General features: G+C 42.3%; 1 protein-coding gene across 8 annotated transcripts in view; it reads left to right on the forward strand.

The window, feature by feature from the left end:
• Positions 1 to 16,167, forward strand: part of epb41a (erythrocyte membrane protein band 4.1a) — a 105,341-nt gene extending 89,174 nt beyond the window's left edge. For 6 of the 8 annotated variants that reach the window (XM_074686238.1, XM_074686242.1, XM_074686247.1 and 3 more), the window contains 3 exons: positions 831 to 911; positions 1,144 to 1,261; positions 12,453 to 16,167. In XM_074686238.1, the coding sequence (XP_074542339.1) occupies positions 831 to 911; positions 1,144 to 1,242 (180 nt within the window). In that variant the 3' untranslated portion in view covers positions 1,243 to 1,261; positions 12,453 to 16,167. The remainder of the gene's footprint in view (positions 1 to 830; positions 912 to 1,143; positions 1,262 to 12,452) is intronic. The other 2 variants (XM_074686240.1, XM_074686241.1) reach the window with 2 other exon arrangements.
• The last annotated feature ends 463 nt before the right edge of the window (positions 16,168 to 16,630 follow it).

The raw sequence follows: 16,630 nt of genomic DNA on the forward strand, positions 1-16,630 counted from the left end.
CCTTGTCACTGTCTTTTTTTATATGTTCTTAGATGGGATGTAACTGAAATGTAATTTCGGTGCCCTGAAACATGTGCAGTGAAGAATAAAACTATCATCATCATCATCATCATCATCATCATCATCATCATCATCATCATGTGTGCTCACCCATACACCCCAGTCCACACTTCGTTGAATCAACACTGTTTGTTATTTCTTCTACCATTTCTATCCGTGCCCTGGCTGTTGATCTATTGTTTCTAGATCTACAGTGGCTGTCTGTTAGGAACCTGGGCCTCTCAAGAAAACTCTCAACATGTTTGATGAACACTTAAAAATGTCTGTCTTTCTTTCTTTCTTTCTTTCTTTCTTTCTTTCTTTCTTTCTTTCTTTCTTTCTTTCTTTCTTTCTTTCTTCAGTTGCTTGCTTAAAACCCACAGCATTACCTCTGTCTATCAGCAGAAAGGCCTTGTGCCAGCTCTCTGGCATCCTGAGAGATGTAACCCTCAGTACAGCGGTTAGACTTTTGAGAGATAACCTCACACAGAGTATCTAAGGCTAAATTAGTGTTAACCTCCAGGCTTAGAGTCTGTGTGCCAGCACGTTTCATCCTTGACTCTCTGTGGTTTCCCCTGGTTCATTTGGATTCATGTGTGCTCTCACATTCTCAGCTCAAGAATTGCTGTTTGGAACAGACGTCTTTGAGTCTGTCCTTTATTTTGAAAGGGTTTCCTTGGAAACTTGGATCTTGTTCTCTTCTAACTTCTGTCTGAGGGCTGGTGAGGAATGATTTGTTGCAGAATGTTCCCCTAGCTTGTTCCTCACCTCGAGTGTTGTCTCTGTTTCAGACGGTGAAAGGAGGGGTCTCTGAGACTCGCATCGAGAAGAGGATCGTCATCACTGGAGACACAGAGATCGATCACGACAAGGTGAGGGATGTGAACCATTGAGGGACTTAGAGCTGAGTGCTTTGTGTGCTGTGTTGGCTCATGTTTGGCCTCAGACGTACCTGACTGGTGTAGATGGAGTTATCTGAATAATTTTTCCCCTAGAGCCTTATTGTTTCTCCACACCAAGTAATCCTGCTCTGCATGCTCCTCATTTTAATTAAACTCATTAATCAAGTTCCTCTCAACGAGCCTGTGCTGGTGTCGTCTCCAGGCTTTGGCTCAGGCCATTAAAGAGGCCAAGGAGCAGCACCCTGACATGTCTGTTACCAAAGTGGTGGTGCACCAGGAGACAGAGATCAGCCCTGAGTAAGAAGATCATCCTTTGGAAGGTGAGCATCTTCCCCACTTCACACAGCCATGAATCCTGTGATCTCTTTTTTTCTTTTAAGTCCAATAAAATAACACTAAATGCTTATTGATGGCTGCACGGTGGCACAACGGTTGGCGCTGCAGCCTCACAGCAAGAAGGTCACCAGTTCGATTCCTGGGTTGGCTGGTGGGCCTTTCTGTGTAGAGTTTGCATGTTCTCCTCGTACATGTGTGGGTTCTCTCCAGGTCCTCCAGCTTCCTCCCACAGTCCAAAAAACATGCTCACAAGGTTAATTGGTCACTCTAGATTGTTTGTGAGTGTTTGCATGAAAGGTTCTCTGTCTATGTGTCAGCCCTGTGAATGGCTGACGACCAGTCCAGGGTGTACCGCTGGGATAGGCTCCAGCCACCCGCAACCCTGCACAGGATAAGCGGTTCAGAAAATGAATGAATGAAATCCTATGAGTGTTTTGTCTCATGTGAAGTAAAAATTGTCTTGTTATACTTAATATGAGTCACATTTAACTGATCAGTCCAGAAAAATGTCTTGTTTTAAGTTATTTAACCCTCCATGGTACCTCGTTGCCTCTTTTGGTCTTTAGCACTCACACTATACATCCCAGTTGTCATAAAATACTTTTTTTTAAAAAAGAGAAAAAACCTTAAGGAACCAATAGAAGTGATTAATTTTGTCATGTGACCATTTGAAGGTGATACAGAATCCCTTTTTTGCAGACTTCCTTTTTTTTTTTTTTTTGTAAATGCAAATGTCCTTAGGCAACACTGTGCCATTATGAATTTACCATGAAAACGTTTTGGTTAGTGTCTTTGGGTTTACACACTGTTGTAAAACAAACTGCTCACTAATGTTGTTTTGGACCTCTTAAGTTTTCACCTGGATAAATGTGATGTTCGTTTTAGTTCAGACTCACACTGCAGGCTCTGGTCTGGAGTGAGCCTTCTTTAAAAAGCACAGGCTCATATCCTCCACACATGATTTTCCTTGATGAAAATTCTGTCTCCTGAAAGTCAAAGAAGTGAAGTCTTTCATTAAATACTACTTATAAAGTTGGATAAAATATGTTCAGACTCCTTGACCCATTCATTTCAATGGGGTGTTCCTAAATGGTAAAGTATTGCCTGCAGGCAACTTTAAAAAGAGTTATTTTTTCAAGTTTTTACACTTTTATGACATGCATTGTAAACTGTTGAGGCCATCAGATATTATGCATGTCTTTTTTTGAAAAAAGTGTGTTGAAATATAAATAAATAACTCTCTTTTTTCATTACTGATCATTATGGTGCAGTGTTGCCTCAAGGCAACAAACCTCCAAAATATCTCAACCTTAATATCTCTTACCTCAGCCGATATGGCCTGCACTCTCAGGACACCATACAGCTGCATGTCCTGAGAGTAAGAGCTGAACTGGGCAAAACAGCTTTTACGTTTTCTGCCCCGTCTGCCTGGAATGATGTGCAGAAGGACTTAAAATTGACACATCTTGTAACTTTAGGGGAATTTAAAACAATTATAAAAGACATAGAAATTAACTTAATTGGTTCTTGTTACTGCACTGTGCAATTATAAATTTCCATTGTTGCTTTTATGTAGTGTGTGTATCTGTGACTGCAATTTGTTTAATTTTCTGTTTTGTGCTGCCTTCTCGGCCAGGTCACTCTTGAAAAAGAGGTTTTAAATCTCAATAAGTTTTTTACCTGCTTAAATGAAGGACATTATTATTATTATTATTATTATTATTATTATTATTATTATTATTATTATCATTATTATTATTATTATTATTATTATTATTATTGTTGTTGTTGTTATCTATAAAAATACTTTTTTTGAAAATTTCTTTAGATTATTTGATCTAACTTTTTTTTCTAACTGGCATCACTATGAGTACCAAAGTCGCTCTGAATTACTTGTAACAAGTAAAAAAAATCTGCCAATCAAACAGAGAAATTTGCTCAAAGATTGCTACAAACTAGAATAACATAACTTTTCTCTTGTTCCATTGGCAGATATTTTTGACTTGAAGCAATGCAGACCACATTTTGTCTTTGTATAGTTTGAAATCGGACATTTTTCTGGCTGTTCAGGTGAATGTGGCTCATATTAAGTCTACAAAGACATTTTCTATTGAAAATAAGACAAAAGCACTTGAAAAGTTTTCAGTTTTTTATAGCGTGTAAACATATGCATGTCTGTTGTTTTCTTTGCTTTTATTAAAAAAAAAAAAAGAAGAAGAAGAAGCATTCAACCAAATCATGTGCTGGTGCGACCTGCTGAGAGAGTTGGTGGCACCAGTTGAACCAGTGGAAAGTTAGTGAAGAGCCCTGATGTAGATGGGGAGCCTGTAGCAGTTTGGTCTTCGGCTCTGGATCTTTGTGGAGCCTCTGAGGGCTCCTTTGCTGTTTTTGGGCTTTCATACGGTGCAAGTGTTTTTGGGCAAATAGCTTTGTATGTGTGTGACCTCCTGACATTTTACAGTGATGCAATGTTACAGCTCCAGCTTGGCTCCTTGCTGACGGACAACCAAACCAGATCTAAGGAAGAACGTGATAAGAACCAACAAAGTTTAGCATCAAATGAGCACCTGAAAACGTGGGTTTATTATTTAGTCTGTTTTTTTATAAAGATGGGAAAACTAAGCAGCTCTGAAACTTGACATCTCTACGTGGTTTGGGGAGGCAGTGCTCACTTTGATCAGTTTGAAGGGTCTACTTCTATCAGACCAGGTTGTGACTGATAAGGAGAGGTCAATAACCTCTGACAACACTGAACCAGAGCCATGGCAGCAGAGGCTCAGGGTGAATTCACAGCCTGCAGTCTGAGCAGTACAAACATTTAGCCTGACCTCTGCTCCGGATGTTTCCGGTTATACTCAGAGTTTATCTGTAGCAGGATGCAGCCTTGCACTCAGAGAAAGCAGCACTCTCTGCAGGGCCAGATTCACTAATCCTATTGTCCAGATTCTCCATGCCTCCTGCCCCAGACAGAAGAAATGCTTTTATCAAAAAGTCGCTGTGGGATGGAGTCAGAGCGCGAGCTGACAAAACTCACTGAGAGTCTATGAGGGAAAGCTTTCTCCTTATTGCATCAAATAAGTGGAGCCGACAGGTGAACACAGGTTTACTTTGTATTCAGCAGAAGGTAGAGGGTTTGTTTGAGCTGCATTAACAAAGAACACATCCACCCTCTTCAGCAGCTTGTCTCTGCGGCCCTGCTCTCCCCTGAGACAGCCTGAAGTGCAGACTCAAGTAACAGCTAACACCAGCTTCTTCAGTGCTGGGTGAAGCAGCAGAGAGACGTACAGAGGTAAAAGCACAGATACCACGGTGGAAGCTGTGTCAGGTCAAAGTGAAAGGCAGGAGAAGAGTTGGCCAATCAGTGGAGAGCAGCCACATGAGGAAAGAGGAGGGGCTTAAAGAGACAACAACCTGTAGTGCTCAGAGACAGACCACATGACCCCCAGAAAACAGAATCATCAGCTTAAAGACTGACTGCCACTGCACGGACATCTTTAACCTCTGAAATCTGTGTGGAGAGAGAGGGCCTCTCAGGAGCTTCAGTGCCTTTAGGTATCAGTTATTAACACTCAAAGAAAAGGATGAAACTTTCTATTTTTCTTTTAGTTTTCTTGATTGAAAAGCCATTGTCCACATTCATGGGTATCCAGTATGCGTGCCATAACACCTCTGTGGTGGTCTATGTTCCATGAGATGCTTCAGCCTCAGTCCAGTCTGCCTAAACCATCTCTGGGCTTACCAAGTGTCTCACCTTTATGTAGATTAAGCAGTAGTAAGACCTCCAGGTTCTTCTGCTTTGGATGTGATTCATGAGTGATTTCATGTCCAAGGATTTCTTTAAAGAGGCTGTGAGAACTTGAACCATTAAGTGATGATGTCTTTCAGTAACTTCGAGCGACTTCTGGGACAGGCAATAGCTATGGTCTTTGAATGAGTAGTAAGCTCAACTGCTCCAGTGTAATGTAAATAATCAACCATGGACGCATCAAGCATTAAGGCTAATGATGTCAATGGATTGAACCATTTCTAATCAGTTCCTAACAGGAAACAGTTCTCCATACCCATCCCTACATTTACCTCAGTATGAGTAAAAGTAGAGCTCAATGAATCTATTCACTGCTGTTTATCATGACTCTGATAATGAAACAGTTGAGGAAACGAAAACAGTCAACATCATTACAGCAAACAGAGGTGACACTAGTTCATGTTGTGTCACTGAAGACATGATTTTATACATTTTCCTTTTTCATTGTAACTCAAAATTCAAACAAGAAGTGTCCACCAATCGTTACTCTGAAGGCAACTTTTATATTTTCATTTTCATTTTATTCCCTGACGACACTTCCTTCTGACAGTGGAGGAGTGGAGCCTCCAATAGAGTTTGCTGATAGTAGAGGCCTATAGCTGGACTGTCTTGGGTCCTGTTGCACCCCTAATCCAAATCCCTGATCAGCCAAGGGTGTTTGGGAGTAACTCATCTCCCAAGGATGAACTGAAAACCCCCAGGGTTAGCAGAGTGTAGCTAAGGTTAGCAGAGCCAGCTCCAGCAGCCTTCTGCCCTCCTTTCAGGTTAACGTTCTTTAGCCTGTGCTGGTTCCTCATGTCTCTGTTATCATATTAACCTGAGCTACAGCTACAGCTAGTGACTGTGGCAGAACTACACCTTGAAAATTTTCTAACTGTAGATGTAATAGCATGAAGTTTCACCATCTGGTACCTCTGGTTCTGATTTGGAGAACATCCAGAGGTTCAGATAGACCCATCCCCAGAAATCTTAAGGTGTCTCTGTCTCTGAGTGTAGTAAGGAAAAGCCTCATGGTGAGACAACAATGATGGATATGCTGGTGATCACTGCGACATCTCACACACACACCATGCATACCATGCATATGTATGGAAGGAAGTGTGTGTGTGTGTGTGTGTGTGTGTGTGTGTGTGTGTGTGTGTGTGTGTGTGTGTGTGTGTGTGTGTGTGTGTGTGTGTGTGTGTGTGTGTGTGTGTGTGTGTGTGTGTGCACGTGTGTGTGTGGACTGAACATGAAGCCCTTGGCTCTTTGAGCTCTGTTCATTAACTCAGCCAATGTGGTTTTCATTGTGCCCGTGTTTATGTGATGTTGGAGGTTTGGGGCTGGAGTCTGGGGCTGTTTAGCTGTCTGACAGGGTGGTATGTAAACACAGCCGCCCCATCTCCCAGCCTATCTGTGTGAGCCCTCAGTGCTGTCTGACAGGCAGAGGGGCGTGGGATCAGCTGACAGGAAGGGGCCACAGTCAGAGAGAAGCAGTCTGTGTGATCATGCTGGGTTACACCAGCTGCAGACTGTAAGATGAGCTGAAGGCTTTAAATATTATAGTGTGATTGCTGATTGCATGTACACACCAACACAGCCTGGAATCAGAGCCATGAGCTACAGAGAGGTACAGAGACATCCTGCAAAGTTACAAATTGGTCTGGAAGGAAGGAATATAAAGGAACTGAAAAAGTGTGCCAACATGAATGGCTTCAAACTACAGTCTTCAGCAATTAGAAGCAGGAGATGCATAAACACAACATGAAGAGCTGTGTCCATTATCCATCCTATAGTTAGGATGTAATGGTGTCTCACCTCACATTTGAAATCCTGTCCACTTTGGGGAAGTTTCAAAGCAGTGAGAGGAAAAATTAATATTAATATACTCTATTGAAAGTAGAAGGCGCTAGCTGGCTTTGACCTCTCCCATTTACTTCTCTTCTTGACCATCTTTTTTAACATTTCCCTTTTTATCCATTCAAGATCAACATCTATCCATAAACCATAAGACTTCTCTCTGTCTGTGTCCCGTTGAGCTCCTGGTGTCCATGGGTAATGTGTCCATAGAGTGGGAGAGGTGTAACAGACAGAATCATGAAAATGTCTCTTAGCCAGTCACAAGCTGTCTCCCAGCAGGGAGGTCGAATCCTCACAAGGACCTGGTTTTTACAGACCCCTCAGGCTGAACTGGGGTTTATTTGACCTTTGTGGCTTTTTCCACTGACTAATCCCAGGACAGATCCCACTTTTTGGTACCCTTCTGTTGGGGTGCCAGAGAAACCAATCCAACCCCAGAAGGTGGAGTCAGACACACTGCAGTCCACTGATTGGTCAAAAAAATTACTGTGCAACAGGGGCTGCTGTGTTTCTCCTGGTGACTCACAGCCTTCTCTGAAACAAAGCTTGATTGTTCTTTGTAACAAAGAGTAACTTGGTAGAGTAACTTTCCACTTGGTGGAAACGGGGCTTTAGTCATTAGCTGCCCCCTTCCTATTTTACATTTGTTATGGTCTCCTAGCAACAGGACAGGTAGCTAGCTGGCTAACTAGAAGCATCACATGACATTATCACAGTCATAAGTTGATTTCTTGTGTTAACGTTAGGGATGGGCGAGTACCGATACCAGCTATTGGTTTCAGGCTGATACCAGCCTTTTTTCAAGGTATCGGTGCTCATGAAGGCTGCAGATACTCTTGGCAAAAAAAATCCTGTAGTCCTGTAAGTCCTCCTCACCACTAGTTGCTGCTAATTGCTGTGGTTTAACACCATGGCAAACATGAGCCAGGTCCAGTTAGGACAACATACATGAACCAGGGAGAGTTAACAGTTAAACTGTTTCATTTTGCACTTTATTTTACTTTGAAAAATACTTAAACTTTGACAGTTCTTAGTTTTATTGTGCACTTTTAAAGGTCCCATATTCTGCTCCTTTTCTGCAGTTTAATATGGATCAATGTCTTCATGAAATGGTAGTCACATGTTTTGGTCCAAAAAGCCAATAAATCAAGCACAGCAGCATTGTTTCCAGGCTCTCATAGCCCCTCTGTTCAGAATGCTCTGATTTAGTGGGCGTGGCCTTCTGTAAATGACCCACCGCTGATACCGCCCAGCTCTTCTATGTCACTGAGAGCGACGCCACACACAGAGAGTTGTCAGGGAGGGTTATCTGCTATGGTGGACCTATCAGGTCAGACTTGCTCCTGATTGGTTAAAAAAGGGAAATAGCTGACGTCAGCAAATCCCCGAAATCCAAACAGCTCGTTCTAGGTCAGGATTTTACATTCACAAGCACTACTAAGTACATGTTTTGTCATTAAACATCACATTTGGAAAGGAAAGCCAAAGACCCACAAATTTTACTGAAAGACTTAATAAAGTGATTGGGACCTTAAATATATATTTTTTTTAGATATTTATCAAAAAAGATCTTAACTCAGGGATAGTTGTTTGTGTTTTATTTGGTCTTAATAGCAGAGTGACTGTGCTGTCTTTGATTAAAATGATCTGTCACTGTTAATTTATGTATCAAAAGTACTAGTATTGGTACTCGGTATCAGTGACTACTCAAGAGGGAGTACTTGTACTGGTATCGGTCTGCATAAAAAGTGGCATTGAACATCCCTAGTTAACGTGTTGGTCCATTGAGTTGAACCTATCCTTTGGTGGTGTGACAATGAAGGACACATCTGAAGGACAGTGTGTGACGCACTGCTGTGATATTGGTCTTAGAAATGCGTTTTAGAGGGAAGTCAGGCATCCCCTAACCTGGGACACAGCTAAAGACTGTGATGAGTCCAGATGTAATTTTCATGATATCACCCATTAGTTTCTGGTGTTTTAGAACTTGATAAAACCCAAACAATGAGTCCTGAATGAATGTTTCCTGCACACTTGTTCTAGATAAAATAAAATGTTTTTTGTCTCTGGCTGCCAACATGTTAACTCCTGCACATGCCCTCTTGTGCATGATTGAGGGACTGAATTATTTTTGCATTTCTTTATGGACTTGGAGCTTTTGACACACAATCATCTTGTTGTTCTATTTAGTTTCTACTATAGCTGTTTCTATCACTCCTGTAACCTTAATATGTAGTTCTCTTTTTGTCCTTTCAAAATGAAAGAACATTTCTCATTGAAACAGGAAATGATGCAGTGGTTTGCACAGATTTTTTAAAAGGGTAGGGGCAAAGAAAGAGGGAAAAAAGAAAAGGAACAAACAGCATGCGGTTTTGCCACTTGAAAGGGCAGTTTCGTGTAGTTTTTCCAGCCGAGAGGTCAGATAGTGTTTTTTTGGCTCCAAACAGGGCACTTGAGCATGTTCTGGCTTCAAAGAGGGTTTTTCAACAATTGTGCCATGGGAGGGGAAGGGGGGGTCCACACCACCACCACCACCTCCTCTGCCCCCACTTTAATGTAACCAAGGTGTTAAACTACCTCTTACCAGAACATAGTGTCCTGCACACAGAGTGCAATGAGCTGCATTCACCTTCTGAATCATCCCTCAACACGGGATGTTGTCGAGCATCTTTGTTGAAAAAGTTAATGATGAAAAGGGGTGAGGTAACTTTCAATGAGAAAGTTAAGTATACACTCAATCACTGAAAATTTGGCCAGCATCTGTTCTGTTAAAGCTTATCAGTAGTAACCTGAGGTTTGCTGAGCCTGCCAGACAAAGCTGAGGGCTCCATTCGTCCCATGGAGCTCTCTGTTGAGTTCTCTGTTAAACTGGCATGTTCAGTCAGCTTCACTGTGTTTACATCAGAGTAAAGCTGGAGAAGCCAAACCCTTACATCTCCATCATTAGTCAGAGTTTAACGTGCTCTCTACGGACGTCAGGCTCTGACTGAAATCTGAGTCTGAACTGTTAAATTTAGACTCAGTTCCATTGAAACATTTCCCCACTCTGACTCTATAAACAGGAGCAGACATTTATTGAGAGGCTTTGAAGCAGCACACACAGAGCCATTTATACCACGTCCTGTCTTTTTCATGGTTTGTCCTCACACAGTCGCCCAGCTCAGACTGCAGCTACATTTCAGTGATGGAAATATAAGATACTACACTGTTTCTATGATTGAAAGAAAGACCTGACATCCAGACAGGTGAGCCATCATTAAACTCAAAGACAGTTTTATAGAAAAAAAAAACCAACTGTAAATTTTATCAATCTCAATTTGACTTAAAGACTTTGTTGTAATTGATAATCTTCTAATACCAGACCTCTGACAGGAGACAGAGTACAGCCTGTGTGGAGCTTACCGTTTACAGTGAAACTGAAACTCATCACATACAGATGGGTAGAATAGAATAGAATGGAATAGAATAAAATAGAATGTCCTTTATTAACCATTGAAGAGCAATTCAGATAAAAACAGCAAAACAATTAAGTATATAGTGCAAAAACAATGAGTAGAATACTCAAATGGTCTATTATAAAAAGTGCAAACTAGAAAAAAAAGTCTATCCGAGATGACAGCTTGTCTATCATTCTCCATCAGCCTCCACCTCCACAGGGTCCAGAACTGAGCTTCTTCAGCAGTCTGTTCAGTCTCTGTCTCCTGGATCCTGTCTGCTCACAGCAGGTGAAGCTCTTCCAGTGTGGCGTTGGTGTCTGGTGTTAGCTCTGTTAGCCATGTCTGTGAATAGCATGACGCTACTCTGCCTTCTGGGGCCTGTACTACGAAGCTGGATTAGCTAGTAGAGAGATAACTTCCTGGATAAGTTTTGGGTTTTCCGTACTACGAATGTGGATCTCTTTTTATCCAGACACGTTGCCCCTGTACCTGATGCTGAACATCAAACCTGGTCTGGAGCAGGTTAAGTTCCAGGATAAGAGCTCACTGGGTGTGACAGACCGCCCGCTGACCAATCGGTTCTCTCGGGCGGGCATGAAAGACCGCTCAGTCACCAATTTGCTCAGCCGGAGTGAAGTCCTCCGGCCTGGGACCACCCCCTGTCTTTTTGGACCAACATTTTTTCTTATGGGCTGTGAACAAACAATATCTTACTGATCATCCTAACTGAGACATTGTCAGGGAAAAGTAGAAATGTGTGCAAATGGAATCCTTCATACTGACCACTTTGAAGGATGTTTTTATATTTATTTTTATTTGCTCCCACCTCCTTTTTTCCCCACTGCTATTGCATCTGCAATACAAACTGCCTATAATGAGCGTTTTCCTTGGGATTTGTAGGAGAGTGGACTCTTTCCAATTATGAGGTCAGATATGATGCTGATCACACACACACACTGACTGACAACATGAATGAATAAGGACCTGACTGCCCGTGTCGTCACGTGATGAGATAGGTCTATTAATATCAGCATTTTGGAAATGTATGCATCCACAGAGTTGGCAATTTTTTGCCAGCAATCCCTCCGGCTTCTCACGGCCGCAGTCGTGTTGCTCCTGGCCTGGATTATACTGTGGTACTCCTCGTATTTTTGCAGTATTATTTGCTGCTCCTCCGCCTTAAAGTAGGCTGCTCTCTTCTCCATTGTGGAAAATGCTCCAGGGCCGCTAACCACGCCCATTTTATGTGTGCGTGCATAGATCCCAGCCAGATTCACTTATCGAGTTGATAACGAGCTTCGTAGTACAGCAGATCTGGATAACGGAGATCCGGTGAAGTTCAGCGAGTTGTCGTAGAGTTATCCTGGATTACTTAATCCAGCTTCGTAGTACAGGCTCCTGGTATTCCCTCTAGTGCTGAGTTAGCATGGCTAGCTCGTCCATCTTGTTGGAGATAGATCTCATGTTCCCAATTACAATGGATAGAAGGACAGGTCCATGCCGTCTCTTTTTCACGCATGGCAGTACCATAAAGCCATCTTTAACTCCTTCTCCTCAGCCTGTGGGGTACATTGGACCGAGCACTGGTTAGCATCATAATGCTACTGGCTGTTGACAGCTGAAATCCTGTGTGTAAACAATGAGGCTATGGTTACATGCAGGATCTCCAGACACACAGAAGCTAAAAAAGTTAAGTTTGGTGTCAATGGCCACCTGATGAGCCAAAAAGTAATGATGGGCTCCAAATACAAAGAGAACCAAAAAGGAGGAGAAAGAGGACCGAAGAGAGAGCTACCACAACAAGCTGCCACTCAGGCAGCACTTAGCTATGCATAACGTCCCTCCTCTGAGGGATGAATGAACCCAGAGGTTTTAGCAGCAGCCATTTCTATCCTCAGCTTCACTTTAGTGGATCCAAACTGTTGCTCAGCTTTGTGCTCACATCTGACCGTGACCTGATGAAGGGAAGGTTGTCAGGAAAATGGTTTATTATTTTTGAATCTTTGAAGCTTTGATGTTTTCCTGTCATCGTTAACATGTTTTCCTTCAACCCCCCCCCCCCCCCTCCCCCCCCTCTCTCATTCTACCTCTCAGCTTCACCTCTCTCCTTTCTTGTATCTCCATCACACCATTTTCCAGCAGCACTCTCCTTACCCAGCCATCAACCTGACTGCACTGCGTCTACCTGAACCTGAACCCACCAGACCACGTCAGAAGGAACCAGTTTTGGATGTTGAACTCTGACCTTTAACCCTCAGGAGAAGAAGGAGACGGACCCTACAAGCATTCCCCACAATCCCCTCTTGTTCCAGATACTGCCAAAAGATCAACCGCTGGATGAAAACAGAAAAAAAATATTTTCTAGAGGAGAAAAAAGAAAACAAAGTACAGCATTTGTGGATTTATTCCTCTCCAATTTGTCTGGAGATTTTAAAGAAATTTTCAAGGGCATTTGGTCTTTTAATCTTGAGATTCCTGGTACCTTATTTTTCTACAGCTTTTCTTACCATCAGAATTGGTGATCGATAACTTTTTAAACAGAGTGTTTCAAACTGCTTTGACAAAGGGATTGTGGGTGATTTTTCGTGGCACCGGGACTCAGATCCCTCTCAAATTCTAACATGAGTTTGGTGTCATCTCTTGTACAGTAAATATTTTATTTTCCCTCTCAATGTGAAAAAATATTTTTTCAATTTATGTAAAAAAAAGATTGATTTTATGGAACCTTCCACCCTCCTCAGAGTTGGAGCTTCTGTTGTGCGATCCGTCCATCTCTTGGTTCTTTTAGTTGTTCTTGTTGTCGTAGTGCTCGTAGATTGGGTTTTCTGAGGACCAGAGAGACAACAGTTTACTGAAGCCATCCTTTCTTTATTTATTCCTCCTCCTTTGTCTTTTTGTTGTGTGTGTGTGTGTTTTAGATCAGTTTTCTGTAACATTATGGTTTTGTACTGAGGGCACCAAGCAGGATGTCTGCAGTGTTTCTACATATGCTTCAGCTTTCCTGCGCAGTGGGCAGTGTGTACTCATGCAGAGAGAGGAGCGCAGTGATCAGCACGTTTCATCACAGCCTCTGCATTCATGCTCCTAATTGGATAATTATCTGATTGAGAAAAAAAGCTCAGATCGTCACCTCACAGGGACCTAATCAGGGTAATTACACTCATTTATTACACCAGTTATCAACACACACAGAGGGGGACTTCAGATTTCTGTAATGGATAATTACAGCATGACTTGGCTCTTAGGTCTGCTTTTATTAATCATTCTTGTTTCTGTTTGAGTAGGGGTAATGAGTGTAAAGCTGTAAAGAATCACAGGCACTCAAAAGGCATGTTAAAAAAGCCGCTGATTTTTGATTAACATGGCCTGATGGCTTCATACTGCATGTTCAGAAACAATGTCTGTTCAGAAAAACACAAGTTAAAATGAATGAAAAAACTGCTGCACCTGAGGAATCATTTTATTTACAGCTCCACCTCAAGGGGGCACAGGAGCTGGAGGGGGTGAATTTTAACACCAGTCACCAGCCTGCCCAGTAGACCCTGTAGACATAGCTCTGTTTCCACCAAGTGGTCCAGGACGGATCAGTACAGTTTGGTATAGATCAGTAAAGCCTGATCCTGTTTGTGTTTCCACAGCCAACTGTGCCTTTCTTGGTAGACAGCGTGTAAGCTGGATGCTGATAGCTGCACCAGCTACGTAATAGAATGACGGCATAGCAGCGTGACACAGTGTGCCCTGCTAATAAATCTAACAAAGAAGAAAAAACATGACACAGTAAACAAAGAGCAATGATGGAAGGCATTCAGCAATTCGTCTTCTTTGTGAGTGGAATGTGGCTCTTTAACACAAAGAACAATCAAGCTTTGTCAGGCACCCCCAAAGAAGGTTACCAAAAAGTGGGACCAGTCAGTAATTTGGGGACCTGTCCCAGTTTTAGTCAAAAGAAACACCACAAAATGTGTGCTGTACCAAGATGAACCAAACTGAACTGCTTGGTGGAAACGGGGCTTAAAACAACGAAAGGACTCCGAGCCTTTAGGGGGCACTAAGTCAAACAGATTATCAAGACCATGAATTTTAAACCCCAGATCAACTCTACTCAAGCAGCAACCTCTGGTCTAAAACTATGGGACAATGTTAAAGTGCTAAAATCTGCTGTTTCTTCAGTGTTAGCTTGAAGCTGGCTCTGGAAGTACCAGAAACCATGCACCTAGCCAAAAAAGCTGTGTCCATCTGAACCATTAAATTCACTATCGGTACAGGCTGTACGGAGGATTACTTTTTTACTAACCCAGAAGTTTAGAGGATATTAAGAACCTGACTTCCCCCAACTAGAGGCACATTTTGGGTGGGCACCCTATAATTGTATGCGTGGAGACTGTTCCATATATGACCTGCTAGAGCCCAATATACAACAATGATCCAAAATGTGATTGGAAAAAAAAAACATTTGGGGCAAAAATGTATTATGTGTCAGATTATTGCTATAAATTGTGCTTTAACAGGCCTCTGCCGACGATTCGCTTTAAAACTCTATTTCAGAAACACACAGGTGGTGTCACACAGAGTACGTCCATGTGTTATACAATCTATGACTCTACTTCAGCTAGCCAAGATTTGATGTTCAGCTTAAAACAACTCAAACCAGGGGTGATAATAAAATTAGCTGAAGGGCTCACTAGTGTCTGTAGCTAATGTAAATTCTTTACCCAGAGTTGAGAAGATGCATCAGAAATGATTTCTTAAAGTGGGTAGGGTTATTGAGTTCATGCGGACTGGTGATAAGTAACTGGTAAACGTGATGCTGTAGCATTTAGCATTGTTTCTGGACTTGCAGTACTTTTCTTTCAGTTGGCCTGTAACAGACTAATTATCTCTGTTGCCACCAGATATTAGTCGTTCCAATGTGATTTCATGAAAAATGAACAATCCTTTGGTGTGTAATGCTTTAAAGTAGGATCATGCCCCCAAATGGTAACACCATCCTGGGCCATAAAAAAAAAAAAAAAAAAACTTGTAGCATAACAAATTTTTATCAGCTGCACTGGACATCTAATATTTGGTTTACAACAGAAAAAGCTGTCATTGTCTTCAGCTTTGAATGAAAGAAGGCCCAGACCAGTGCCCTGTGGGACCAAAAACATAATTTGGAGACATTTAAAGCTTCTTTGAGGAACTTATCTGTGTTGATCTCCCATTTGACCAAAGCGGAACGCCCCTTTTTTTTCCAGAGTTGTCTTTTGATGCAAATTTGATAGACCTGTCTTAACCACTCAGGAACCGGTGAGCATCTGTGTTTACGATGACATCAGTCTGCTCAAGACTCCAACCCTTTCAGGAGCTAGGGTACCAACTCTGCTAACAGGTCCCTGTGACTACACCAGCAGACTGGGTCACAGCCTGAATGTCTCAGTGAGAAGGCAAAGTGAAGCAGTGTTAGAGGCCTCAAACATTCACTAACAGCTATCTTTGAGCCCTGACCTTGTCCCGGTTAGTTTAAGAACACGTCTTGGCAGCTGGAGTCAGAGTCCTGCTGAGTACACACTGCCTGTAATCTTAAGGCCATGCTTCGTTTGCTTCACATACTTCATATTTGTCAATTTTTGAACATGATGCTTTTTTAGAACATGATATTCTGTACAGTCCTTTCCAACATGTCCTAGTTCCTCACCGTGCTGTCACCCCTCTTCAACTTGGAAACAAGCAAAGTTTTTTCTTTGACATGAACCCTCACAGCTATCCACCACGGGAAGTCATGTAATAAAAGAACACCATGCACAGAATAAACACGAATGTAGACATTGTATTTTATACTTTTCTGTGTCTCTTTCTCTTTCTTTGTGGGTTTAATGTGTGTGTGTGTGTGTGTGTGTGTGTGTGTGTGTGTGTGTGTGTGTGTGTGTGTGTGTGTGTGTGTGTGTGTGTGTGTCTGGGGATCAGCTGCACTGTAAATGAGTACAGGAGGGTTTTACAGGGCACATCCATCTGGACTGCCTCAGCTGAGCTCTGACCTGGCTGATGTTGCTCAGAGATGACTGAGAGGATGAAGCAGCTCTGAGTAGGCAGCAGGGTGGGTTTTACTACTGCTATTGTGGTCTATGCTGCTCCAACCTGTAAACTCTTCTTCATGAGGATACACATCTAAAGGCTGTGGCAGAGGGAATGTGGCCAGGCTAAACTGGGACTCTATTATGTAACACTCAAGGTTAGGTGAAGTTACCAGCCCACTTACAGGCAGTGGAGAACTTAGCCACTGCATATCCTGGTCT

This window comes from Halichoeres trimaculatus, unplaced genomic scaffold (genome assembly GCF_033239565.1).
Source record: "Halichoeres trimaculatus isolate MK-OKI-2021-1 unplaced genomic scaffold, fHalTri1.1 fHalTri1_scaffold_14, whole genome shotgun sequence".
Lineage (NCBI taxonomy): Eukaryota > Metazoa > Chordata > Actinopteri > Labriformes > Labridae > Halichoeres > Halichoeres trimaculatus.